At 55.5% G+C, this 26707-nt stretch overlaps 1 protein-coding gene across 1 annotated transcript in view; it reads right to left on the minus strand.

Annotated features, from left to right (window-relative positions):
* Positions 1–1670: 1670 nt before the first annotated feature.
* CAMK2A (calcium/calmodulin dependent protein kinase II alpha) overlaps positions 1671–26707 on the minus strand; it is a 32842-nt gene continuing 7805 nt past the window's right edge. The window contains exons 3-18 of the mRNA XM_041482215.1: positions 25744–25803; positions 22081–22135; positions 21771–21836; positions 20204–20276; positions 19747–19849; positions 19198–19281; positions 18636–18679; positions 18479–18562; positions 17116–17158; positions 15389–15429; positions 10821–10853; positions 9686–9734; positions 8316–8391; positions 7404–7498; positions 6817–7054; positions 1671–6611 (exon numbers count right to left, since the gene is read on the minus strand). Coding sequence (XP_041338149.1) covers positions 6822–7054; positions 7404–7498; positions 8316–8391; positions 9686–9734; positions 10821–10853; positions 15389–15429; positions 17116–17158; positions 18479–18562; positions 18636–18679; positions 19198–19281; positions 19747–19849; positions 20204–20276; positions 21771–21836; positions 22081–22135; positions 25744–25803 — 1139 coding nt within the window. The 3' untranslated portion in view covers positions 1671–6611; positions 6817–6821. The remainder of the gene's footprint in view (positions 6612–6816; positions 7055–7403; positions 7499–8315; positions 8392–9685; positions 9735–10820; positions 10854–15388; positions 15430–17115; positions 17159–18478; positions 18563–18635; positions 18680–19197; positions 19282–19746; positions 19850–20203; positions 20277–21770; positions 21837–22080; positions 22136–25743; positions 25804–26707) is intronic.

A 26707-nucleotide genomic window follows, 5' to 3' on the forward strand; every position in this document is an offset into this window, starting at 1 on the left:
CACAGCTCCTCCTGGTCTTTTTTTCTGCAAATCTTTGTCCTGGTAAAAACAAAACTATAGGACAAAGAAAAAATGAGGGTCTGTGTCTGGATTGTGGATGTGCTCCTGGTGCACTGGGTCTGGCACCATGGCCTGAGCCTCCAGGGTGAAATCTGTCAGGAGGCTGCAGTCTTCTTTCCCTACAGTACAGGAGATTTAATTATTGCCTTTGCCCCTCCAAGAGGGTAGGACTGGCTCCTACACCTCCTCCTGTCTGCTCACCTCCTTTTGTCCGGGGATGCTGAGCCCATTTCCAGACGGCTGTGCCTTTCCTTCCTCCTGCAGGACCCCCGATGGCTTTCCCCATCCTCCTCCTGTGGCCCGTGGGGGCGATGGGGGTCCCCAGCTCCAGCTGCTCTGGGTGTGTGGGGCTCTGGCAGCACAGCCCCTTCGCCTGCTGGCCCTGGGTTAATCATTAGAGTCCGGCCATAAAAGCGTGGCTGATGGAAAGCTCAGGCCACGGCGGCTGGGGAGCGGGGAGGGCCTGCCATAAACATTTATGGCCCCAATGAATCCCTTGCTCTAACCTTGACACTATTTACTGAGCAGGAGGCCTCTGGAGGTCACGGTGTTGCCTGGCCATCGCTGTGGGTGCTGGCCAGGGAGCCTGGGCTGGGCTGGCCCTGGAGGGGCACACACAGGGGGGGTGATGGACTCCAGGGTTTCGTGATGGCACTGCTGGCCACAAAGCACCAGAAGAACCAGGAGAACCTGATGCCTTCCCACAGCATGAAGCTGCTCTGGGCTGACCAAGATGTTTCTCAGCTTTTCCTACCTGCATGGGGTCCTACCGTATTCCCCAAATCCCCACTGCAATCCTGGGATCCTCAGGGCTCTCCTTTAGTAGCTGCCATCACCCAGCACTGTGCTGCAGAGCGATGGGAGGGATGGAGCTGAGGCTGTGCCAGGGACGTGGTTGGGAGGCAAAGCTGGCACTGAGGGAGGACACCAAGGGCAAAAGGCAGTGGGGCAGTGGCACATCCAGAGGACACGTGTCCTGTGCCATGCGTGGCTGCCCGGGGCTGGGGGGGACGCAGCAGCGGGAACATTCCATTGCTGACACCTGCTGGGGCAGATGGCAGGGACAGGGGGCAAAGGGGCAACCCCTTGGGGTGGGCCTGGCCTGGAGCAGGAACAGGGAATGTGGCAGCCTGACTCCAGTCCCCTGAGGTACCAGCCCACCTGCTTGAGCAAAGCCCAGCAGGTGCCCTTGGGAGCCCCCCAAAGCCTCCCTGGACTTAGCTGGAGGTCCTGTGTCCCTCACCCTGTAGCAGCACTTCCTCTAAACTCCCCCAAACTGCCCAGTGGGCACCCCCACCCCTCATCTAGCCTGAACACCTGCTGGGGGCTCCCAGACACCTGCAGCACCCAAAGCCCTGTCCCTGGGAAAAGGGCTGGATGGCAATGAGCTGGGTCTGGGCAGCACACTGAGCTCCCTGAAACCCCAGAGCTGCTGGAGACCAGCGGTGGGCAGCGTCCAGAGTCCCAGCATCCTGCAGGCAGCAGGATACCTGCAGCCCCTGCCCAAGGCCTGGTCTCAGCCTCGATGCTTTCGAGGACAGGAGTGTGGTGATGGAGGGACAAGGGGGTGGCAGACGGTCTGAGTCACTGCAGTGACGGAGAATCATCCGTTTCCATGCTCAGAAGTTGGTAGCTATTTATTGCACTTGAACACCAAGAATAAAACTGACACTCGCCCTCCCTCCCACACCCACCCCGCTCCCCGTCCCCCCCGCACCGCCCTCCCCAAACAGAGCATCCGATTTGAGCAGTGATCATTCTGTTCACAGCCGCAGGTTCAGAAAAGACAAAGGAAAAGGAAACAAAATCAATCCTCCCCCACCCCCCCCAAGTTCCCACTGAATCCAACACGGTCACACTGCTCAACAGTTCGAGTGCACTTACAAAAAGAGAAGAAAAAGGCTTCAGCTGCAACCGTACGGACGAACAGACACGAGGGGACAGGCAGCGACCCCTCCCCGGGGCTTGATTTTTTGTTACGTGACAAAGCTCGGTATACTCTTAATTATAATATATTTTTTTGCTATCATCTTAAATAAATATTTCCATAGAGATTTCCTGTAAGTATATATATTTTTTTATATATATATAATATATAAGAGAGAGAGATAGATCTCATTTTCTTTCCTTAAACCACTGTTAACATATTTTCCCTGCTTGTCCAAAAAATGTTACAAAAGCCCTAAAATTGTGCAACAATTAGAAAAAAGGGACAACAATCCAAAGAAGGAAGGAGCCACTCGATACAGTCCCCTCCACTGCTCCCTCTCTCCCACTCCCTGTTGATAACCTGCAGGAGGGAAGGAGATTCAGATCAATCTGGTGACAGAGTGGCCACCAGCCCCTGCTCTGGTGTCCCCACAGCCTGTTCACATCCGGGTTTCCCTGTCTGATAAGGACAGGACCTGCACCTTGGGACATGGGCAAGGGCAAGGTCTCTGCTGGCTGGAGGATCTGTGCAGCATCAAGAGCGTGGAGTACACCATAACCCGTCCTGTGGTGGGGAAGAAGGGTCAGTCTGTCTCCTGGGGTGATCAGAGGATGTGATCTCCTGCTGGCAGACACTCTTGGTCCATGGGGCTGTGGGGCTGCCCCCCCACACACGGCACTGCAATCCCACCACAGGCTGCAGAGCCCACAGAGAGCTCCAAGTGGGAGTAGATGACTGCTGCCTCCTCCAGCTTCTGGAGATCCATGGGGGCATCCATGGGAGGAGAAGCAGGTTTGGGGTCAGACAAGGATTTGGTGCCTGGCAGAAGGAGCATTTCATGTGGGTTTGGGGGGGAAACTCTCCCAGCGGTGTCTGGCTGGGGTGAGGAGGAGGGTGCTTGCTCCTCCAACAAAGAGCAGAGGCCTCTTTGTCTTCCAGAGGGGATGCATCAGCAAGATGTGAGAAATTATGATGTTGCCAGTGGACCTTGGCAGCCAGGAAGGGAAAACAGGCAGCTCCCAAACCCACCTGTGGAGCTGGGAGCTCGACACCACCACAGCAAGTGCCTCCAGTCAGACATCCCCCGTGGTCTGGGAGAGGTGGAAGAGAGGATGAGTTTGGAGGACTTCTGAGTTTGGTTTGAACGAGGCACCAGGAGACCGGAGGAGAGGAGTTCTGTCTGTGCCAAGAAATTAAATGTGCCATAGCCTGATCTCCAGCCTTGAGGCTGATGGGACGGGATGTCCATGGTGGTAAACTCTATTCCAACAAGGTGGCCCTGTCCATGTTGCTTATTGGGAACATCCCTGGACATTGTCATTCCCAGAACCATGGTGGGATTGTTGGGGCAATGCTCGTTTGCATGTGTCAAGGACAGTGCCAACAGCTTAAAAGTGGAGATGTAACAGCAGCATCCCTGGCTCTTCCAGCCAAAGAAGGATGGTGGAAACTTATTTATATAGCTTTCCTGCAAGTTTAGGAGAAATCAGCAATTGCAAAGGAAGACAGAAACAGATGCTTTCCATGGATACTGAAAGAAAAGGTGGAGGTCCATCAGTGCTTGCTGAGATGCTCTGGAGATACAGGAACCTGCTCTGGAGAAGCAGGGCAAGGTGGGGCAGAGACACCAGGCAGGACAGACCCCTAAAGTGCAGGTGCTTAATGCTGCCAGCGTGGGCACGTTGGGAAGTTGGGTCTTCCTTGGTCAGGCTGCAGCTTGACTGGAAGACTAGAATGAGTTTAAACTTCAGACTCTGCTTCCCTTGCAAAGGAGTGTTGCAAGGACATCCAGCTGCCTCCTGGGGAGATGACCTTAGGGAAAACTCAAGGAGAAACCCCCTCCAAAAAGACACCTCAAAGCCTTCCTGGGAGCCAAGATGCTTCTCCCTAGAAGTGACTGTGGGTTCTCAGTGAAAGGAGATTGTATCTACCCCAACATCTCATCTGTTATTCCCAGGGAATCCCACCAGACCCCCAGTCCCAGTCCTTTCTCAGTAGCAGCTGCTGGAGCAGCTTCACCCTCACAGCCCACTCAAGATCCACAGCTATCATCAGCATCAAAACCAGGCTGTGATGGCATCTTCCCTTCAGCCCCCATGCAGAGCCCTGATGTGATGTCCTCCATCATCATCCACCTTATACCAGTTCCCAAAAATCCTCTTGACACCCAGAGAGCTTGGACATCAGAAGGTGGATGACACTGACCACGGCTGGCTTCAGAGCCAGCTCTGGAGAGGGAGAGAGAGAACTGTGAAAGAGCTGAGTCCTTCCTTTAAAAATTAAAAAAAAAACTTCAGCACTATATGACTACAGGAAGAAAAACAGATCTGTAAAAACACCTAAACTCTACCTTAAAAGCTAATCCTTTCCCTGCATGGATTTCCCTGCTTTGGGGAACTCTTGCAAGCCTATGGTGCACAGGTCCACCAAAGGCATGGGGAACCCCATGGGCACCCTGGATCAGCTCTGTGATTTGCCCCCAAAAAGGCATCTCCTACAAACATCACCAGCAGCCATCACACTGCTGGCACAGAGGAACACACCAAAACACTTCTCAGGGCCTGTCCATGCCCCAGCAGTTTAGACTTCTTCCCCTCCATCCAGTGGGAAAATATTTTTGCAGTCTGCAAGGATGCAGCTGCGTTTGGCATGGTGGCCGTCCCTGCCTCAACAGAGAGCAAAGCATTCAAAGCCACAGAAAAGGCAAAATACACACTCAGAATTTACATGGAGGAAACATTTCCTCTTTTTTTTTCCTTTTTTTTTTTCCTTTTTCCTTTTTTTTTTTAGGTTCCAAAACAAGCAGTTTTTGTTCGTTTCTTTGTTTTTCAACACACGCACCGTCTAGAAGTTAAACACCATGCAGACAAAGAGAGTGGAGCTAGAAAGTACCCCGGGGCAGCAGTGCTGCAGGAGCCCCACATCAGTGAGTGAAGAGGCTCCAGTCAGGAAAAAGAGAATGTGAAATGGAAGAATTGCCAGAAAAACACCCACCCTCAGACCTCTACCTGATGGCAAAGAGGTGAGACCAACATTTCCCTTCCCGGCCATGTCTTCTGTCCTGAAAGCCACATGCTGGTGGCACTCCCAGAGCCACCACTGTGGTTTGCCCTGCAGGAAGACCCACGGGGTGCAGGAAGGTGCCACGGAGATGTGGGTGTCCCTGGAGGTGGGTGCCCCTGGAGATGGGTGCCCCTGGAGACGGGTGCCTTTGCCACCCAGCACTGTGGGACAGAATGGGACAAGCCACCACGGTGTGAGAGGAGGGGGCTGGCAGCCGTGGGACCCCTGGTAGGAGCATTGTGGCAGAACAACCCCACTTCAAATGTAAACGCAATGAAAAACAGCAACCCCCGAAAATCCCCCCTCCTGCCCCACTTAAACAGTTGAATATTTCTAGTTATTACATAAAGATCCATTTCAGCAAATACTCAAAATCAAGTTACGAAATACACGGTAGGTTGGTTTTTTTCCCTATAAAAAGGCATGCGCTCAAAGGAGATGACAGCGAAAGGCTTGTTTGTTTTTGTTGAAGCACAATCAGATTCTGCAGTTTGTCACTAAAGCTTGCATTCCTTGTTGTCGCTGGAAGGAGTCCCGTGGGCCATGGAGGTTTGTGCCCCGAGCCAGCAGCCAGCTTGGCTGCCCCCATCCCGTCCTGGGAGTCAGGAGCAAGGGAACGCCAGTGCTGTATGTGGGGGGCAGGGGTGGGTGCTGGGGTAAAGGATCCAGGCTGGGTGGTAGGTGAGGAGGAGGCCCCAGACATGGATGGGAGAGCCCCAGTTCCCATCTGTGCTGATGGGAAGCAGTTGTCATTCTCCTCCTCTCTTCTCCCAGCATCGCCAGTCTCTGCTCCAAAGGGAGAAGGGAGGAAGAAGGGAGAGCGTCCTTCTTGGCACAGCAGTTGCCTGGAGCCAGGGTGCAAACCTACTTGCTCTCCTGAGAAGGAACCAGCCTGTGCTGGGAAGAGAAAATGAACAGATAGTCTTTACTCACCCATCCAAACATGGCCCTCCTTGCACAGGTACGCATGAAAAATGGACTTGGCAAATGGATTCAATTGCAGTTCCCTGGACGAGGCTGCTGGGAAGCAGGAACTCAGGCTGGGAGCAGGCAGGAGTCATGGCAGCAGACAGGGACCTTGATAGCAGCAAAGCAAAATCCACCAGCACGCAGGGAGGATGCAGCAGAGAGCAGCTGAAAACTGCCCCCCTCTTCCTCGGAGGGCTTCCAGCAGAGGTGGGGATGGAGGTGGATGATGAGCCTGAGCCCAGTTCAGGAGATGTGCTGGGAAGTGAGAAGGCCCACCGACGCTGTGCAGCCGATGAGGGGGGCCTGTACAGCGGCCAGATGCTGGGGTTTAAGTCCATTGTTTCTCTTTTTCTGGTTCATGCAGAGGAAGGGGGCCCAGCGCCACGGCTCCGGCAGGGTGGGGGTGATGGGATGCCTGTGCTGCACTGGCGGGGCTGTCGTGTGTGTGCGGTGAGAAGCGAGGGGTTATTCCAGCGGGAACCAAGCAGCAGAGCCAACAGCCAAAGTCCCGTAGGTGAACATGTCGGAGGGGGTCTCCCCTTGGTAGTCAGTCAGTGACAAACCCAGCACGGGCAGGGCCACGCTTCAGCTGCAAAACACAAACCCGGAGGAGCCGGAATTCGCTTTCACCATCCCTTTGGCAGAGCATCCCTCTCCCCACTGCTACCTCACAGCAACCAGCCAACTCCCCCCCAGAGATGCTCAGGACAGGATCCCACATCCTGTGAGCCCCAGCGCTGCAGCGTGCCCGCAGCCAGCCCTGCCCATCCCCTGTGCCCTGCCCCGATGCTCACAGGGCTTACTGCGGTAGGACCGAGGGCGCGCCAGATCTGTGGAAGTGAACAATCTGCCATTTGCCATCCCGGCGGTGCCAGATGCGGGTCTCCTCGGACTGGGCAGTGCGGGGGATCCCTCCAGAGTCCACGTACTGCGTGATGCGAATGTAGGCAATGCAGGCAGACTCGTCCCCCATCAGGTGGATGTGGGGGTTCAGGATCGTCGTGTGCACGGGCTTGCTGTTCCGGGACCACACTGGAGAGGGAACAAGCACAAGTGGATTTAGGCAGGAGAAGGAGTTTGGGTGACTCTTGCTCAGGGTGGCAGCAATGTTGGAAGGGGAGACACTTGTGTTAAGCTCTCTACTTGATGGGGCTGAGTAAGTGCTGTACAGGTGGATTCAGGATGGGTCCACCTAGAAAACGGCTAACCTCTACAGATACCTGGCCCCAGGTGACCCAACAGCCCCTGCTGGGATCTTCCAGATGAGCCAGAGATGCTCCCACAGGAACCCTAGCCCTATTCCCTCCAACAAACTGAAGGAAGTCAAGACAGGCATATGGGAGGTGGGAGGGGTCCCTCAGAAAGCAAATGAGCTGCTTACGGTTTTCAAAGTAGAATCGGTGGAAATCTAGGCCTTCCACAAGGTTGCCCAGAGCCTCAGGCTCAAAAGCAGTCATTCCAGGGTCACACATCTTCCTGGGGAGCCAGGAAAGGGAGAGAAAAGGGAGAGGTTATCTCACCACTTCTGGCATGAGAGCCTGAAGAACCCAAATGCATCCTGCTTGGGATTGCTCCCTCAGCCTGAGGCTGAGGAGTGTCTGCACCCATAATTCTTGCAAAAATCTGACCTCAACCCTGCACTCTGCCCAACACACCTCCCCTCCTGCCCACTAACTGTAGCCAAGGCCCCTCCAAGGCAGGGTGCCTTCTCCATCAGTCACCCTCTGCAATTAAATCTCCTCAAACATTGTCATCTTCTTTACAAGAAAGGAAGACATCAGGGGAAAAGCTCATATTATCTTCTTTGTGTCAAAATATCCCTGCTGCGATCCTCTGAGGCAGGGATGACAACCTGCACTCACTCAGACATCACTAATTACATCAGCCTTGGACACAGAAGTGTACTCTGAACAGCATCAGTTCAGCAAGCAGAAATCATCTACACTTCAGAGCAGCCTGTGGCAATCTGGATATAATGGATTCCATGGATACCAACGCTTCTTTCACCGTAAGTCATGTTTACAATTATTCCTCTTTCTGCAAACCAAAAATTTGGCTCATCTGTGACAGTGAGACCAGAGAACTGTGGTCAGCTGAGCTCAAGAGCAGCATCAGGCTTGGAAACTGATGTCTCCTTCTTCTCTTGGATGGTCTCCACTCCTCACCACCACATTAACCTGGTCACCCTGCCGTGGGCAGCAGTAAATCTCCTGGGCAGCACTGTAAGAGTGAGAGACCCTGGTCTGGGAGGCTGAGCCCTCACCCAGCCCAAACCCACTCTGGGCACACTCACGTGTAGGACTCGAAGTCGCCATTGCTTATTGCTTCAATCAGCTGCTCTGTGACTTTAATGATTTCTTGCTTCCGTACTGTTGGTTTAAAGAGAAAAGGGAAATAAAAGGATAAAACAAACCAGAAGTAGGCACTGGGTTACCATATCGGTGAGAGATCTTTATCTCATCAGAAACAGACCACAGGATTTGGGGGGACTTTGGAAAATGTACAGGGAAAAAGCAGGAGAGTGGCTGGGGAGAGAGAGGTGGAGAAGGGATCTTCATCTCCAGATTTTCCAAGCCAGGGCAAAACTGAAAAAGCCTGTAATCTCCTAAAGAGCCAAAAGGTTAATCACCAAGTGGGAAACTACCCTCAGCCCAAAAGCTGGGAAAGGTTGGTCTTGGCTGAAAAAGCTTGCTAAGCTGGGACCCTCTAGCCCATGAAGTCACAGCAGAGGCCAGCTAGGGCAAGCTGGACCAAGGATACTCTCACTTTCCTTTTGAAATGAGAGGAGACAGTCTCAGAAGGGAGGAGACGGGTGAGTGATATGTGCAGCCACCCCAGGAGATACAAGAAGGGACCCTGCAAAGGGCACAGAGCTGTGCAGCCTCTGCCAGAGATTCCAGGTTCTGCCGGTTCATCTGGGAAGGGATGGGCTACAAGAACGGCTTTGGGGCTCCCAGGGATGCAGGAGGAACTGTCAGAGGTAACCCCGGGCCTCTTAACAAAGCTCTGCTTCAAATGCAAATTGGCATCATGCTTGACTTTTTTTTTTCCCCCTTTGCATTGTGACTCATGAAAGGAGAGGGAGCGTGTTCCCAGGAGTTCAGAAAGGCGAGGGAATCCCATCACTTCCTGAGCACCACCTGCCTCCACATCCAGGCCCAAGGAGCCCCTCTCCAGGAGGACAAGTTGTTCCATTAGCTCTCATGTCAGGCCGAAGTCCATTTTGCTTTGTGCTGAGATCACTTCATCGAGAGACTTTACAAATTAACACGGATAAATTATTCCCTGGGTTATTCTTAGAAAGCTGCCTCTGGCAGGCAGGCAGGCAGGCAGGCAGCAGACAGGGATTTCCCCTGGAGGCTTTTCCCAAAGGGAAGCTTATTTTAAAAGAGCAGCCAGGCTGCTATCCCTGAAGATTTCTGCCATTTCCACACCTGCTTTCAGGGAACATCCCTGTTCATGGGAGCACCTCTCTCCTCACCAGCAGTGCCCCAGCTGCTCGTGTCAGTAACCCAGCAGTGAGGAGTTAAAACAACTTCTGACAGGCCCTGAGGCAGCTTGATGGTGGTGGGTTTTGCTGTGACAAATATCTGGTGAGGGGTGGCCAGACCTATGGGCACCCCTCCAAAACCTGCCCACCTTCCCACTTGCCCCCACTGGTACCTTTGGTGTCTTCATCCTCAATGGTGGTGTTGGTGCTCTCCGATGATTCCTGAGCAAAGAACAGAGAGGAGACACGGCGTGGTGAGAAGAGTCTTCTCCCCGTGACAGATGGTGCTCGTGTGTTCGACAGCCCCCCGAGTCTGACCCCACAGCGCTCAACTGTGCCAACAGACAGAAACCAAGGAAAACGCCAGCAGGTCCAACCTGTCCTCAACCACAGCTCTGGGGCAGCACTGGCAGAGCCCTCCCTGACCTCCACTCCTTGTCGCCAAGGGCACAAGAGGTGGGCTGTGGAGGGTCTCGTAGGAACGGCGCTGCCTTTCCTACTGACACCTGTGGGGACAGAGAGGGGGGCAGGTCCAGGGGCCATGTGGTGGGTTCCTAGGAGCGTTGCCGGAGGGGCAGGGAGAGGGGCTGTGCAGGGGTGGAAGACACCATGTTGACTGTACAATAAAGAGAGAGATGTACAAATTAACAGCGAGAAGGAGCTGGGATGAGAAAGAGGGGACTGTGCAGGAGTGAGAGAGACCACACTGACCGCAGAGTAGGGAGAGAAATGTACAATAAAACAGTGCTTCCAAGACCCACATGGACCACTGAAGGCTGAGACACAGCTCTTTCAAGAAACAGCTGAGCACTACACAGATTTGGGGGAGAGGGGTACTGACCCCCCATCTCTCTCCGGGAGCCTCATCAAGGCAACTCTGCTAGCGGAGCTAGAGCAATGGCTCTGCTAGCTCTTCCCAGCAGAGCCTTGCTTGTGTATTACCCAGAAGACCCCGATGTAGGTTGGCAAGGTGTCCCATGACCATACAGTCCCCGCAGAGGCATGGAAGGTGTTTCTCCAAGGCTCCTTGGACCGATGCAGCCTGCAGACCTGAGTCAGGAGAACTGGGAGAAACGGCATGAGAACCCATCAGCAAGAACCAGGGCTGGCGTCCCACCAGCTGGTGGCCAGCAAGTGCCTGCACCAACCCTGTTAATGGGGTTTGTGGGTGATACGGCTTTGAGGATGTTCCCTCCAACCCCTCTGTCCCTTCTTCCCTACCCCGAGGTAACTTCCAAAAACGGGGGAAGCTGGAACATGTGGAGAGGCCCAGCAATATCGGCATTTAGGAAGACGAAGGACACTCACCATTAACTGAACGCTGGAACTGGACTTTCTTTTCTGGAAAAACAAGGAGAAGAGATGGAACAGGAAGAGACACAGAGTGAGAAAGGCTGAGAGCAGCACATGAAAGGCAGCAGCTCCTGAGCCACCCTTCTTGGTCCTCATGGGCAAACGAAAGGCGCAGAGGGACTCGTTGCTCCTGCGGGGACGTGCCGCTGGCTGCAGTGTTGGTGGTGACTTGCAGCTCCCTCCCCGCATTCCTGCCAGCACTTTTCTCTCCTGACCTGCCACAATCTCTGGGGTTGCTCATCGCAAGGACCTGGCTAGTGCAAAAGGGAATCCCCTAGGAGTCAAAGACCACTCTGGTGGCCTGTCACCAGGCTGGCAAGCTCACAGGAACAGAAGCGGGGTCCTGAAAAGCTAAGGTAGCTTCACCACAGCCCTGTGCCCCGTGTGAATGCTCTACTGACTTCTCTGGATCTGCTCTGGGTGCACCTGCTGATGGCACTGACTGCTGTGGAGACACTCCTTTAGCTTTGAAACTAGACCAGTCCTAAGCTGGCTGGTTTAAGGCCAGAAAGGCATTAAGGCCTTAAGGCAGGCTCACAGTGTGGGAAGCAGTCCTGAGCACAGCTCCAGTGCTTTAAATCAGGACACCAAAGAGAAGACCTGCACATTTATCTCCATCCTTGACCACTACCACTAGGCTTTAAGGTTTTTTAGTTGGATGACCCCATATCCGCTCTTCTGCTTGCAATCCCAAACTACTTCTGTACTCCCTTACTGTGCTCTGCCCATCTCCATCTTTAATTTAGCTAGGAGACAGGGGGACATGCCTGCTGACCTCATACCCCTTCTGCCCCTCTGGCTCCCAGGGAATGAATCCCAGTGTGCGTCAGGGAATACCAACGTGCAGAAATCAGAATCTGCAGTGCAAATAACAAAGTGCTGTGCCAGCATATTTAACATATTCAAGGCACCAGCTGTGTCTGCCCTGCAGAGGGAAAAGCAGCACTCACTGTGCAAATCTCTTGGAAAAGTCCATAGAGCAACCCATTAGGGTGCATGGGTGGGCTACAGCATAAAAACTGATGATATCCATTCTCCCTCATTGCTCCTTTCATATCCTGAGTCCCACCAGCATCCTCAGTGAGTTTCCCCCTCTACTACTGCTGCTCTCCCCTTCCTTGCTAGGTCATAAAATCATGGAATCACAGAATGGTTTGGATTGGAAGGGACCTTGAAGATCTCTCCAGTTCCCAGTAGCCAGGTTGTGAGCAGCCCCATCTAACTTGGCCTTGAACACTTCCACCAATGGGGCACCCACAGCTTCTCTGAGCAATCTGTTCCATCCAGTACCTCAACACTCACAATAAATAATTTCTTCCTTATATCCAATCTAAACCTGCCCTTTATCTGTGTGAAGCCATTCCCCTTGTTCTATCACTCCATGCCCTTGTCCAAAGTCCCTCTCCAGCACTCTTGTAACCCCTTTAGGCACTGGGCCATCTCTCGCCCTTCCTTCACCAAAAAAAAGACATCCTAAAGGGCAGAGTGAGCTGTGGCATTTTGTCAGGAACCTCATGGAGAAAGGGAGCCACTGGAGCTGGGCTGTTGCAGGAAGGACTGACAGCTTCTGCTACCCAAGGACGAGACAGGGCAGCAAACCGCAGAAATTTCAGACGCAACAGAATGCAACACAAAGCAGTGACCGCTATGTCGAGTCTGGACATACAGTAACAGGATGCAACACGGGGCAGTGAGCTCATCAGTCCAGGACGGGACAGGATGGGACACGGGGCAGTGATTCCATCAGTTTACAATGGGACAAGATGTGACACTACACAGGGCAGTGAAAGTATCATAGCTGCTGGCACCAGAGGACCTCTCCCAGATCCCAGAGCAGGGCTCAAGGGGGATTTCTGGTCCCAGGAATGATTTTAGTAGGTGAGGAACTTCCCCAGGAGGGTGAGTTTTGAGCCCTCTGAGCCTGGGCTGGCACTGTGCTGGTGTTGGAGGGCTGTGCAGACAGGCCAGAGGGCAGCTCCAGCTGCCTGCTGCCCCCAGCACAGTTTTGGGCAGGAAAGGCAGGGGTGGCTGCCTGGGATCTGCCTGGGATCTGCCTGCTCTCGTGGGGATGGCCAGTCCAGCACGTTACTCCAAGGGGGGACACCACTCTCTTGACAGTGACCCACACCACGTGGCCCTGCTCTGAGCAGGCAGGACCATTCTCTTCCCACCATGCCAACCACTCAAGGCAGGCTTCCAAGTTCCTACCTTGCTTTTCCAGCCAGTTAAAGAAGTTAACACTGCTGAGCAGTGTCCTGACATCTGCTGGCTGCCCAGTGGGCCATTAGAGCTTCACCCACAACACGCAGCCTCCCCGTGCATGAGTTATGCTGCAGGTTCTCCCAGGCTGAGCATGGAAATGAGAGGTGGGGATGGTTATGCTGAAGGTGGACAATGCAAGGAAGCTGTTGGGAGTGTTGTCTCTACCTTGTCTTCTCCTCCTGCACCTTCCTGGCCATCCAACCAAGCTGTCTCCCCTCCTCTACTTGTTGAAAAGGGGGCAATAAAAAAGCAAATTCATTCTCAGAGTTTGTCCACACTCTTCAGATGAGTGCTGGTGGGTAGGTGGCACTTGGAATGAAGCCTCATGATCTGCTCCCTTCTTGCAGTGAGGGCTGAGGGCTGGGGATGCAAACCAGCATCTCTGATCCTGCTCTGAAACCAGACTCTCCTCACTGAGTTTCAGTGAAAAGCTAGTAGGCTGTTCACCCAAACAAGCTATTTTGCTACAATGTGAAGTGCCTCTTTTCCCAGGATAATGTCTGCCCTCAAAGCTCCTTTGAAGTCCAACAGGGAGCATCATTAGCAAGCTGGGCTGGCAAATTGTTGTCTACCACAACAAAGAAATTCAAAAATGTCCATTTTTGCTGGAAAATTAGATTCAGGAGTGTGCCTGATGAAGCCTCTTCATCCAGCAATCTCTCCTTTAATAGGTTAAAAATGCATCTTCTGTTTGGTCTCACCTGTGCTCCAGCAAGGAGCTTGTGGCAAGTCAACTCTACCTGTGGTGTGACATCTTAGGTGACTCTCAGAAGCAACTGGGACCTCAGAGCAGCAGAGGACAGGCCAGCAGTGGCTGGTACATGGGGTGTTGTGACTACCATGGGATCTGCCAACCCCAGCACTATTAATTCTGTCCTGGGAGTCTCATGATATCCTGACAGCCCAAAGTAATGTCCTCTCAGAGCCATCCAGGCCATCAGCCTCATGCTGCACAACAACACTGCATGGCCAGAATGGCCTCTCGTGGAGCTGAGCCCAGCTTTGGAGAGTTGTGCACGGTCTCAGTCCTTGCAGGCTTCTCCTGTCCCAGCTGCTGGGTCTGGGAAGAGTGAGAGAAACACATGCCATCCCTAGACTGTCAGCTTCACCAACCATTTGTACTGAGGAAGGAAGAAGCTGGCTGAGGCTCTGCTCTTCCAAAACCCTGCACCTGTCACAGCCCAACAGTTGAGTCCCTGAAAAAGGGTGGGAGAAGGTTCTGTAGGTTCTCCCAGCAAAGGGCCCCTACGGAGGAGGAAGAGTGGCCACAGTGCAGTCCAGCTCCCAAAGCTCTGCCTGACGATGGAGGATGTCACCACGATGGAGGATGTCACCACGCCAGCTCTCCCTTGCTGAGAGATCCATTGTATTTATGAAGGGAACAGGTAAGGAGAGGAGGACCCTCGCATGGACCATTCCTTCCTGCAGGAGGAGTTTAACAGAGCTCAATAACCACTGTTATCCACCACATCTCCACGTCACCAGAAACAGCAGAATTCTGCTGCCTCCTTCTCCTGGAGCAGTGCTGCACCCCACCTCGCAGGGGCTGATGAACCTGCAGGCTCTGCAGCTCAAGAAACAAGATCCACCAAGCATCAGCTTGTTTTTAGAGCATCACCAAGCCATTTACTCTGTCGAAGCACCACCACGTTTCTTTGCTGTCTGCACTGGGCACAGGGGACAAGCAGCACTGTTAAAAGCACCCAAGTGTCACCCAGCAGCACTCCAGCCCTTGGTACAGGATGGGACAGGAATTGGGACCAGTCTCCCCAGCTGCAGCAGGACCCCCAGGCTGAGCGAGCAGGAGCTGAGGCCACCCCATCCCGCTAGACAGCGGCTGTTGGAGCCATGGTCCTGGGCTGCAAAGCTGCCTCCTCCTGCCCCCTGTCCTGGTCCAGCCTCTGCCTCTCCCCCTCCCTGGGGGCAGAGAGGGACAAGCGCCTATTGCCGGCACTGAAACAGCCGCGAGTTCCCGCAGCGCAGCCTCCAGCACCACCCGCTGCCCTCCACAGCCTCCTGTGCGCTGCCTGTGCCGGCAGGAGCCCGGCCGGTGGCACGGGGACACACCGGGACAGCCGAGCCAGCAGCTGCCCTTTAAAGCGCGGGGTGTAGCAGGGACTGCCGGCGTGGCGCCGAGACCACGGGCACAGCACGGAGAGCCCACGGGCAGCAGGGCACGGAAACGCTCACCGCCGGCACGGCACGGCACGGCACAGACCCCCAGCACCGCCCCGCAGCACAGGGCACCGGCCTGAGCTTACCTTCACGCCGTCATTCTTCTTGTTGCCACCACTTTTGCCTCCTGGAGAGAGGAGGAAGGAGATTAGCAGAGCCAGGCAGGGCACCAGGACCAGGAGGGCGAGGATCAGCAGCATGGTGCCGGGTGCCAGAGCGGCAGGAGCCCCCGGCCCGCCTGGCGGGGCTCGGCTTCTCTCCAGCAATCACCGCTGCAACCCCTGGGAGCTCAGGGGCGACCTTGCCGGCACTGTCCTGTCCTACCGCAGTGGCTCTTGGCCGGGGGCATGACCCGAGCCCTAACGTCACGCCAAGTCCCTGGGGCGGCTGGAGGGGGCTGGCAGGGCTGCCCGGCAGAGGCGGGCTCTGGCCGGGCGCTGCTGTTGACCCGGCGTGGTGCAGTGTGGAGGAATGGGCTGCCCGCCTGCCGCCCTCTAATTTTAGCCCCATGCTGCCGGGATCATGTGCTGCCGGCCCGTCGGCCCGACAGCTGCAAGCCCGCATTTTGACAAGGATGAAAAGCAGGCGCCTTGCCCTGTGCCCACCCACCGCTGCCGACACTGCCCCAGCCCCCCGGCTGCGCACCCCACTGCCCCGGACCCCCACCCAGCGCAGGGCGGGACGGCTGGAGCCCAGCGCCTGTCCCCGGCCAGGGGACACTGCCGAGCCCTCGGGCCGTGCGTGGGACGGGCAGCACTAGCAGAGATGCTTGGAACTTCCTTCCTTTCCATGCTTCCTGTCCGCCTCTCCCGGCGTGGGGCTGACATCGGATCCCCCCAGCTGCTGGACTCCTCCAGCGCTGCCACAAGTGCTAAATGTGTCAGCACGATCCCCCCACGACAAATGCAGATACCAGCCCTGGCCACAGCCCTCTGCCCTGGCACCCCTGCCCACCTCTTACACCTGGCACTCGGGGAGCCTCAGCAAAGCGCCCTGAAACACCCAGCTGACCCCAAACAGCTGCCACCAGCCAGCTGAGCAGCGTGCAGGGCTTGGCTGGTGTGTCCCAGCCCTCCAGCACTGGGGAGCGCAGGAGGTGACAGCGGGTGCATGAGCCCTGCAGTCACACGGCTCCGTTTGGTTCCATGCCTGGGGAATCGCCTGTGAAATCCCACATGCAGTGAGGTGTCCCCAGAGGGAACAGCTCTCAGGGAGGGCACTGGAGCAGGGGGCTTCTGGCTGCACTGAGACCTCTCCAGTGCACAGGCTGGGCTGCCATGCTCGGTCCTGTCGCCATGGCAGCCCTTGGGATGTAGGGAGGCAGGAAGGGAGTGGGGAATCCTGCAGGATGGGCATCCACCTGCCTGGGGAGAGACCTGCGAGGTCCTGCTGCCATCTGCCTGCAGTGGCACCAGGGGCCTGTCCCTACTCCCAGTGCAGAGGATGCTCTCCCTGAGCCACAGATTTCTCCAGGGCACAAAACCAGCTGCTTGAGCTCTGGCTGTCCCCAGCACCCACATCCCTGCACAAGTCAGATGGTTGGGTGCACACAAACCCCAAAACCCTAAAGCACTGTGGATCACTGAGTCTCAACCACACACTTTTTCTCCTGCATCCCAAGCCAGCAGCCAGCCTGGAGGTGCCAGGTGACCTCTCCTTGAGGAGCACCCAAAGCCACACATCCCCAGAGGCATGAGGCTGCAACCTCAGCCTCTCTGTGACACATAAGGCAAAGCCAGCTCTCCAGGGACCCTACAGGTTTGCCCTGGGTATCCCGTAAGACAAGGAGATGAGTCCCAGAGACAGCACCTACCGGAGAAGTTCCTGGTGGCCAGCATGGTGGTGAGGATGGCTCCCTGAAAGACAAGGAAGGCAGAAGGAAAGGGTGTGCTGGACCCCGGGCCCCTGCACCCTGCTGCTGCCCCCATCCCTGGGGGAGGAAAGCCCTGCTCAGCACCTGTCCCCAGCCACTGGAAGGAAGGAAACTGGCCCACGGACTGCTATGCTCCTCCTGCCATCAAAGGCAGCTCTCAATACCTGACTCCATACCCTAGCACCATGACTGGCATTGGGTTGCATTCTCTAAAACTGCCTTCCCTCCGAGATTAAAGGGATATTAAATCTGCAGGGCACTTTCATTCTCATACTACCCTGTCCTGGATGAAGCACAACCCCACTGACTGGGGCCAGCAGCTGGCAACAAGGCGACCCACTGGGAGTGGAACTGGATTTAATTGTGATTAAAGCTGTGCCAGCTCAGAGCAGCAGGGCAGGAATTGCTCATGGGAGCCATGCAAAGATCACCACCACAAAACAACATTTGTAAAAATCCTTCCCTTCTTCCAGCTGAGTCTACTAACTAGTTGCTAAGTGTATAATGAGATTACTTTGGACTAATTGCTTACAGTAATGGATTACTATTTTGAAGTGTATGCCTGAACTAATTTGATTACTTGTCCAGCTGAAAAGTAATAGTAGTTTATAGCCAGTTTCTTTGCTTTATAATCTTGTAAGTGGTCTGCAGCTGAAGTGCTCTGTGTCACACTGTGTTCAGGCCTGGAGTGCTGATGGCTCAGGCTGTGGCACAGACCAGCCTCACCCTGCTCTGCAGGCAGCATTGTGATTTCCAGAGCCCATTCCCAGCGCCCTGCTGCCAGCTGAGGCTGAGCAGCACCTGGGAGATGGGTGCCTCAGGGAGGTGCTCAAGCTGGAGGTGGTGATTTCAGAGGGATCCAGGCTGTGGTGCATGGCAGCATCCAAGAAGGGAAAGGCTGTGGGGCTGCTGGGGTGGGTGAGGTTTTTATCTGTCTGTGGATCACTTTATTGTTGGCTGCAAAGTGTCTTGGCCATCAGGCAAAGGGTCTCAGGTCTCTCAGACCCATGTCCAGCCTCAAAAAGAAGCTATCTTGACACTGGCTCCAGTGGAAAAGTCCTCACCCAGTGTCCAGTGTGACTCAGTGCTTTACTTCACCATGGCTTTCTTTGAGCAGCTGGGAGCCCCAGCCACATGAAGCTGTCACCCCACTCAGTCCTCTTTCCCCTTCTTCACAATGGGGTCCCCAAATGCCCATCACCCCCACACCACTGCCATAGACACCACCCTGTTGTTTCCCACCCAGGGAACGAGCCACCAACGATGTGATCGTGCATTTAGCAGCCGGCTTGGACAGAGTTACCTTCAGCTTCCTCCGGGCATTGAACTTCTTCAGGCAGTCCACCGTCTCCTGCCTGTGCATGCATGACGCCACGGTGGCACGGTGCTGGGGGGAGAGAGACCTGGCTTAGAGCAGTTCTGGGGGAAGGGACCCCCCAGCCTGGCTCTCACATGCTCACACAGGTGTATGATCTCCCATGGCCGAGGCATGGGCCAGAGCTGCCTGCAGCAGCAGCAGCAGCAGAAATCACGGAAACGTGAAGATTTGCTCAGTGTTTAAAGAGCAAAAAGCTTGTTGGTGTGTCCAGTTCAGCACTTGGGGAGGTTCAGGGCTGTGGCAGCCACCACGCAGAGCCCAATGTGGGTGCCCTGCAGGGGTGGGTGATGCTTCCTCCCCATCGTGGATGGAAAAAGGCTCCCCTATGGCTGCAAGTGCAGGGAGGCATTGCCTGACTGCACCAGCACCACAGGGAAAAGAGGCAGTGTCTCGCCTGACTGCGAGCTTTGGGTACATAAATGGGAGTTATGTACCCAAAGCGGGGTGATCCTTCAGAGAAGGGTGCCCCTGGATTGGGAGAGAGTGTGTTGCCCAGGGTGATGTGCCACCTCCTGGGTAAATCCTGCACCCTGACTTCCCTGAGGTGTGACTGGAAACTGCAACTTGGGACACGCTGGATGAGCAGCCTGCCTCATCCCGCCCAGCCCAGCCCAGCCCGGCATTCCAGCCCCGGTCTGACTCACCGCAAGCCCACAGATCCACGGCTTTGCCATAAGGGTCCTTCCGGAGCACCTCGGGGGACAGGTATCCCGGGGTGCCGGCGAAACCTGGGACAGACAGCCCGTCACACCCCGTGCCCCGGCTCACCAGCAGGGACTGCTCCCCGGCCAGGCACAGCCAGAGCCCAGCGTGCTGGCACATCCCCACCCCTGGGACAGACACCCTCCTTCCAGAAACCTCTGTGACTCCCGAGGGCAGAGCAAACTGTGTTTCTGCCAATGGCAAACCCCAGATAGTGCCAAGGCTGGAGCGCTCTGCTGTGCACTTCCATCTCTTGGACCAGGCTTTCCTCCCACTGCTCTGCCCCTGTTGCCAGCTTGTCCATCTCACCAGGACACCTTGGTGACTCACAGAGTCCCTGTGGAGCTGTTTGCTCCTGTTTATCCAAGTGCATCCTGGGCTGGTGCTGCTGGGGCCCTCCCACAACCCTGGGCTCGGGCTCCTGGAGCCCCCCTGAGCTACCATGCCAAGGAGAGCTGGAGGAGACCCCACCTCAGGCCAGTCCTACTCACCAAACCACGCTTGCTGGTCGCCCTCCACCTCGATGGCGAGGCCGAAGTCAGCCAGCTTGACAGCAGCACCCTTCAGCTTGGATGCCAACAGCAGGTTCTCGGGCTGCACAAGGACATGGGGGTGGAGAGGAGAGAAAACCCCTCAGGGCCTCTGCAGGCAGCTCCCCAGCACAGCACAGAGGAAGGTCTGCATGTGCTCCCTAAGTGCCTTGTCCTGCTCTTTGTCCTGGTGTCCCTGGATCCATAGGGGATCACAGACTGCAAGGAGCTCCCTACCCCATCTCCCTTGTGTCATTTCACTCCAGAGTGGTCTTTGCTCCGTGGGTTTCCCGCAGCCCTGCACGTGTTCCTCCCTGCTGTTTCAGCAGCCCTGGAGGGCTCTGGGCATTGTTCCACAGTGCTTGGCACCACAGATGGGGTGCCCTGTCCTCCCAGGCGCTCTCCCTGCAGCTCCTACCTTCAGATCCCGGTGAACCACCCCCATCTGGTGGCAGTGCAGGACGGCCTCCAGGATCTGCTGGATGCAGTGGCTGTGGGAGAGAGGAGAAAGCTCACACAAGTGCCTGGTGAGGCAGAGTTTTGTCAGACACTTCTGTTCTGCTGCATTTCACCCCTCTGCCCCTCTCCCCATCTTGCTGTCCATCAGCAGCCCAGCTCAGCATCCCCCTCCACTGACAGCCACACACCTGTGGGGAGCACTTCTAACCCAGAAAGAACCTAACAGAGCTATTGGGCACCAAATAATGGTGAGCAGGAGCTTAGGGGACACAGCTGAGCCCGTGGGGACCCCATAGGAGCAGCACTGGAGACAGGGAGCTGGAGACCAACAGTGGAACCACAATACCAGCAAAGATTTGGTCTCCAAACCCAGGCAGAGCAGATGTGCTCTGTGCAACCTTTGCTCCAACCCCATTTCCCTGCTTTCCTCTAATGCAGGTGGCTCTGCTGTGTCTGCTTGCTTTATATCTAGTTCATTACATTCCAGCTCTGCTGTGTGCGTGAGACAGGAAGGGAAAAAGACAGAGGCACTGATCACTTCTGCTCCAAAACAGCTTATGTGCAAGGCAGAAGGTCTTTATTTACATGTATTTTATTTTATTTGTATGACACTAATAAGTGGATGGGCTGTAAGTGGATTCAGTGCAGGCAGCCCATTAAATGAGATTGTTTTCTGCCTAGAAATAAAGGATATTTCCGTGCAGAGAGGTAGTGTGGAGTTTACCACCCCCTTGGACACACATACAGGCTATGCTTAGCCTGGGGGCAAAGCCAAGAGGCACAGTGGTATCTGGAGACTGGAGAGGGCCGGATCATGTCCCCTCAAAAGAATGAGACTAATACTGTCCCCTGGATGAGCTGCAGGGACCAAAGGGGTGGCTGAAATGGCTCTGCAGAAGGCACCTGGGAAGTGCCAGTGGGAGTGTGGGAGGGAGCAGAGCTCCAGCACAGCCTGTCTTGACTGCTCCTCCTCAGTGCTTTCAAGTGGCAAATGCCAGAGAAACACTTGCAGACGGCTGGAATGCAGCTCCAGGGGGAAGGAGTGACATCCACAGGGTGTCTGTGTTGTCGTGGCCCTGGCTGGCCACCAGCCTGGTGTTGGGATTCCTCCCTGCCAGCCTGGGGAGCCCTGGTGCCCCCTGACCAGGGAGCCCCCAACACCCTGTTCGTTTACAGTGAGCTCAGATGTTGGCCACCCCAGCACCCTGGGGATGAGGATGCTGTGGGCAAGGCTGGGAGCCATCTGAGTCAAAGTGGAGAGCAGTGCTGTGGCAGCACATGCACTTCTTGGCACATGAGCTGAGTGAGTTAAAAAGAGCATTTTGAGTTGGTTTTTTGGGGGGGTTTTGGTTTGGTTTTTTTTGCACCACAGTTCCAGTCTCTGAGTATGTGTTGCAGAGTGGCTGCAGAACACCTCCCAGTACAGAATGAGCTGGTGCTGCAGAAATGCAGTCATGTAGGACCCTGGGAGGGAGCAGCTTGTGGGAGAAGGGGACACCTCCTGTCCCCTGCACTGCCCGGCTCACCTGGCATCCGCTTCGCTGTAGTACTCCCTGGCCACAATGTCCTCAAACAGCTCCCCACCGGTGACCCTGCGAGAGAACAGGGGCTGGACTGACTGACAGCACACCCAGCCCTGGCAAGCCCCCCAAAAATGGCACTGCACCATGCATGGGGGAGAACCGGGGGTGCAGCACAGGGACCTGCCCTCTGCCCGGCTTGGGGGACCCGAGTTTGGTTCAAACCCAGCCTGTGGGAAGGGCCCGGGTGAGGCGGAGGTCACCTCACCCCGGGGGCAGCAGGGGGCTGCTGTGGGTTAGGAGATGCATTACTCACAGGTCAAATATCAGGTAGTGGTGGCCCTCTTCAGAGATGCTGTCGTGGAGCCTCACTGCAGCAGAGACAGAAGGGTTATGGGGTACACCTGGCTCCCACCCCACTCCCTGGGAATGCCTTTGCTCCCCTTCAGGCACAGGCAGGAGCTGGGGAAGGGCAGAGCAGGGCTATTCCTCTTGCTATTGCCACTGGCTGGGTGGGGGTCCCAGGGCTCACCAGGGGACCCCAGCCTGGGCCCCAGCCTGGGGCAGTCGTGCAAGGCTCAAAGATCACATCCAAACTGGGGACTGCCCCGGGGCTGTGCCTGGCCAGGGTTCCAAGCAGCTGCTGGGCTATCTTGGGCACTGGGAAGGCTGCAGGCATGGGTGTCCCCAGTCCATCAGGAGAGGTGCCCGAGCAGAGGGAGAGCTCAGCAGGGAGCTGAGCTGACAACTCTGGCACACAGAGGGCTTTTTTATTTTCTGCTCATGACCTTCCTGTTCTCCTTGGGAATCTCCAGGAGATTAATTTCCCCATCTCCTGGCACCCTCTCCCCTTGGGCACACACTTTGCCAGATACAAACCCATCACCCTGCTGCATGCTGGTGTTTCAGGCTCAGATCCCTGCTCACTCTTAGCAGGCAGGTGTGCAGCAAGGGGACTGGCACAGAAACAGAGTGGATAAACAGAGACTTGTCCAGCATCCTCTGCCCCCACCTGATATTTTGTTTGATTCCCTTGAGACCATGAATATTTAATGCTTCCTCTCTCTCACCTGGTTTCAGCCTGATACAACTTTCAACATATCTGAGAATGTTGGGAATCAGGGAAGAAAAAAGAAACATTCAGGTGAGAGATTTTGTGGGAGTTTTTACTCCTAGCCCTTTTTACTGCATCTAAATCAGCTGAGCCCTATATGGAAACATCCTCCAGACTCAGTGTGAGCCAGGGGAGATAACAACCCCAGCACTGAGCACAGACACTGCACTGTGTCTCTCTTATCTGCCAGGCCAGCAAACACCACTTTGCTGGTCCTTTTCCTGTCTCCAAGCTCCGTGGGCAAATCCAGAGGCTGCCAAGAGCATGGTGCCAGCAGCGTCACCTCACCTGGCCAGGGCACAGAGCAAACGAGGGCTGATGGGCTGGGCAGCATCTTTCCTGTCTCTCTTGTGGTCTTGGCTACTGACACAACTTGCTCATCTCATTCCCAGTTATCCCTCCTGACTGCTGGCCTCTGCAGACATCCCCTGTGCTCTGACATCTGTGTCTACTCCGTTTTCCTCCAACATACAGCCCCAGCTTTTCTGCCTTCCTCTGCTGAAGAAACACATTTCCTCCCTCTCATCTCGCCTGGGAGGGATTTGGGGGTATCACGCCTGGGATCCCACAGAAGCCAAAGTATTCTCAGAGGGATTAGGTGAGTTTGGTGTGGATAGGGCCAGCATAAGGTCCAGATACATTCCCTGCTTGGGGAAGTCCCAAAGCCTGTGGCTGCCAGGAGCCAAGAAGCTATAAGAGGGAGCAGCTGCTCTAAATATAGCCTGATCCTACAAGTATCTGTTACTGACCATAGTCAGAGAGAGCCACACTGGCCAAACCACTCCAGCTGAGAGCTGAGAGCCGAGGCAGGAGCAGGACACAGCTTCAGGAATGAGAGTCAGAGGAAAGTACCTGGAGTTCAAACTCCAGGGCTGGGTGCAGCCAAAGTTTTCCCAATAAAGCAAGATTTCCGTGAATGGAAACAGCTCTCCCTACTCTATCACCCAGTGCTGTGGATGTGCTGTGGGGTCCTGGGGACCCGGGCCTGCCTTTGACTGCCCGTGCACATTTTCCATGTGAGGCTCTCCAGCGGGCATGGTGCAGAGCAGAGGTTGGTTCCTCCGGGAACCGCAGCACGGCATCTCATGGGAGATGGAAGGACCCCCCCTCCTTGCAGAGGGCAAGAAAGAGGACAGCAAAGCCCCTTGGCAGCTGGGGAAGGGCTGCACAGGGCTGTTTTGCCTGATCCAGCAGCAGTGGCTCCTGTTCCTCAGGCCGGGCTGCTCTGCAGTGGCAGCGCTGTGTGGGTACGGAGCCGCCTGTGCTCACGGAAGGGAAGCTGCAAGCCCAAGTTTCCAGGCAGCAGGAGCAGTAGAGGGGGGTGAAAGGAAAGAGGGTGTGGGGTGGGGGGTGGAGAAGAGCCTCCTGGGTATAAATAGCAGCAGATTGGGCTTGTTAGCATCTCATGCTGTTAACCCCTTCCAGCCTTTGCAGCTCTGAAGCTGCCAGGTCACAGCCAAACAGCGAGGCTTAGTGTAGGGATGGGGGACAAGGACAGGGACAGCTGAGGTGTTTTGGTCCTCAGAGACCTTGGCAGCCCCAGGGGAAGGTGATGGAGAGGGAAGGGTGGAAGACAGTGGCAGGAAAGAGCTGTGGCCAAGCTGGGAGCCCGGGGAGCCTGGGAAGCTGAGGAACCTGCAGGTGCCATCCTGCAGGTCTCACACGGTGAGTTCCTCCAGGTTTAGTATTTCTTCCTACTCACACACCTTGCAGTGTGTTTCCTTCAGGTCTCGGCAATCCCCGCATGTATTTTGGTGCAAAGAGGAGGTTGGAGGCCCGGAGGGACCCCTGCAGGACAGCTCCCGGTCCTGCTGGAGCAGAGGCTGGGGAATGCTGCAGGGTCCGGCACCTCGGCAGTGGAGACCTGCCACGCAGCCGTGTGCCCGAGACAGATGGAAGCTGACAGTCTTTTTTGGAACTGAAATATTTATGGGACAGGAGCCACATGGCTTGTCCCAGTGGCCCTGGTTCTAGCTCCCTGAATCTGCTGCAGCAGCTCCTGGGGAAGGATGGATCCAGGTCACCGGAGCAGTGAGGGGGCCAGGGAGAAGCTCAGCCACAGAGGAACCCTCCCAGCTCCTCCTGACTGTGGGTTGAGAGGGCTGCAGAAAGCACCAAATGCTTTCCCTAAAGCTGCAGGACCTCAGTGGGGTTGGTACATCCTGGGGTGCAGCAGAGAGAAGAGGGAGTTCACCCAGACCATCCACAGGGATCAAGAGCCTGCATCAGCATCACTTTCAGAATGGAGTTTGGGATTTTTTAAATTTTTTTTTTTACTGCAGTTTTTTCCCCTCCCCTCTCTCTCTCTCTCTCTCCTTCTGGCCTATTTTTGTCTTTTGCAGGGGCTCAGGAGTTTTCCTGAAACAGCTTTTCCGAAGGAGGCTACTTTCAGATGGACGGTCGGTGGGAAAGTCTTCGCTTCCCCCCGCCATCGCTCCTCCTACACGCCCCGCGCTGCCGCTGCTGCTCCGAGCTGCAGCCGCTTTTTGGAGCATGCAGAGCAATACGGCACCCGAGCGGGGGGAGAGCAGTAAAAATAGCCTCTTGCAGCCTCCTGGGGCTCCGCTTCTCCCCGAGGGAGCTATGGCCAAGTGGGTCAGTCCCCCTGTGCCCAGTGGGGGCCTTTTTCCCCATGACCCCTTTTGAAGATGCTGTTTCCCCTGAGGAAGAGGAGGGATGGCTCTGCAGATCAGCCGGGCAGAACGACACCGAGCCCTCCTCAGCCTCTGGGACGAACAGTCCGTGCTGCTGCAGACAGGGCTGGGTTATGGCTGGAGACTCCCTAGCCCTGGCTGGGACATGGGAGGGCAAGAGGGCAGCAGAGGCAGGGATGGAGCAGCAGCAATGGGTGCAGGGTGCACTTACCAATGTTGGGGTGCTTCAGGAGACGGCAGATCCGGGCTTCTCGTTCCAGCTTCTGGTGATCTGAAAGAGGCAACGGCCCTAAATTAGGATCTGAGGAAGGGAATCAATGGCTCTCAGAGAGGTGTTGGCACAGGAAACCTGGGGGACAGAGCAGCTTTTTTTTGGTTGGTTTTTTTTGTTTGTTTGTTTTGGTTTTTTGTTTGTTACGGATTTTGGGATAAGTTCTGCATCAGGGCACAATTGGGCACAATCCCAGCACAGATGCAGTCCCTGGCTAAGCCCCTCAGGCACTGATGCCATGGGCAGTCTTGGCTTGGAATGATCCCTCGCTCTCCCCTCTCCCTTCTCTTTGCTGAGCAATCTCCGATCCCCTCCCAAACACCCTGGATTTGCCTGGGTTGTCCTTGCTGGCAGCACTGCTCCTTTCTCCTATTCACCCAGGCACAGCAATCAGCCAGGACATTGCCAGCCTCGCGTGGTACAATCGGAGTGATTGAAGGCAGAGTGAACCAGTGAGAAGTGTGAGGATGAAATGAGGCTATGGGCTTCACTCCCCCTCGCCATCGTCAGCCATTCCACACCAGGGCTTTGCTCTCCTACACTGCAGAACCCTATCTCAGAGCTGGTGCCTGTCTCCAAACAGGAAGCACAGGTCCCACTCCCCAGCTTTCAGCAAGCTTGGGGATGTGAGACAACAGAGCCCTGGGCAAAGCAAGCTGAGCTGAGCCAAAAAATCCTCCGCCCTGGGACAGCTCAGATTGAATCTGCAAATCATTTTGTTTCTTCCTCTGCCCCTCTCTCCTTGCTCACACCTGACCCAGCCACCCTGCATGGAGGTGCCTGACTGGAGGCATTTTGTGCAGGCACTCAGCAGCCAGGACAAGTGAGGATATAATTAGGGCTGCTGTCTCTCAGTGCTCTCACTGCTACCTTGCAGTTCACACCCCAGAGTCTCGCTCTGCAT

This window comes from Pyrgilauda ruficollis, unplaced genomic scaffold, assembly GCF_017590135.1.
Source record: "Pyrgilauda ruficollis isolate IOZ18807 unplaced genomic scaffold, ASM1759013v1 scaffold57, whole genome shotgun sequence".
Classification (NCBI taxonomy): domain Eukaryota; kingdom Metazoa; phylum Chordata; class Aves; order Passeriformes; family Passeridae; genus Pyrgilauda; species Pyrgilauda ruficollis.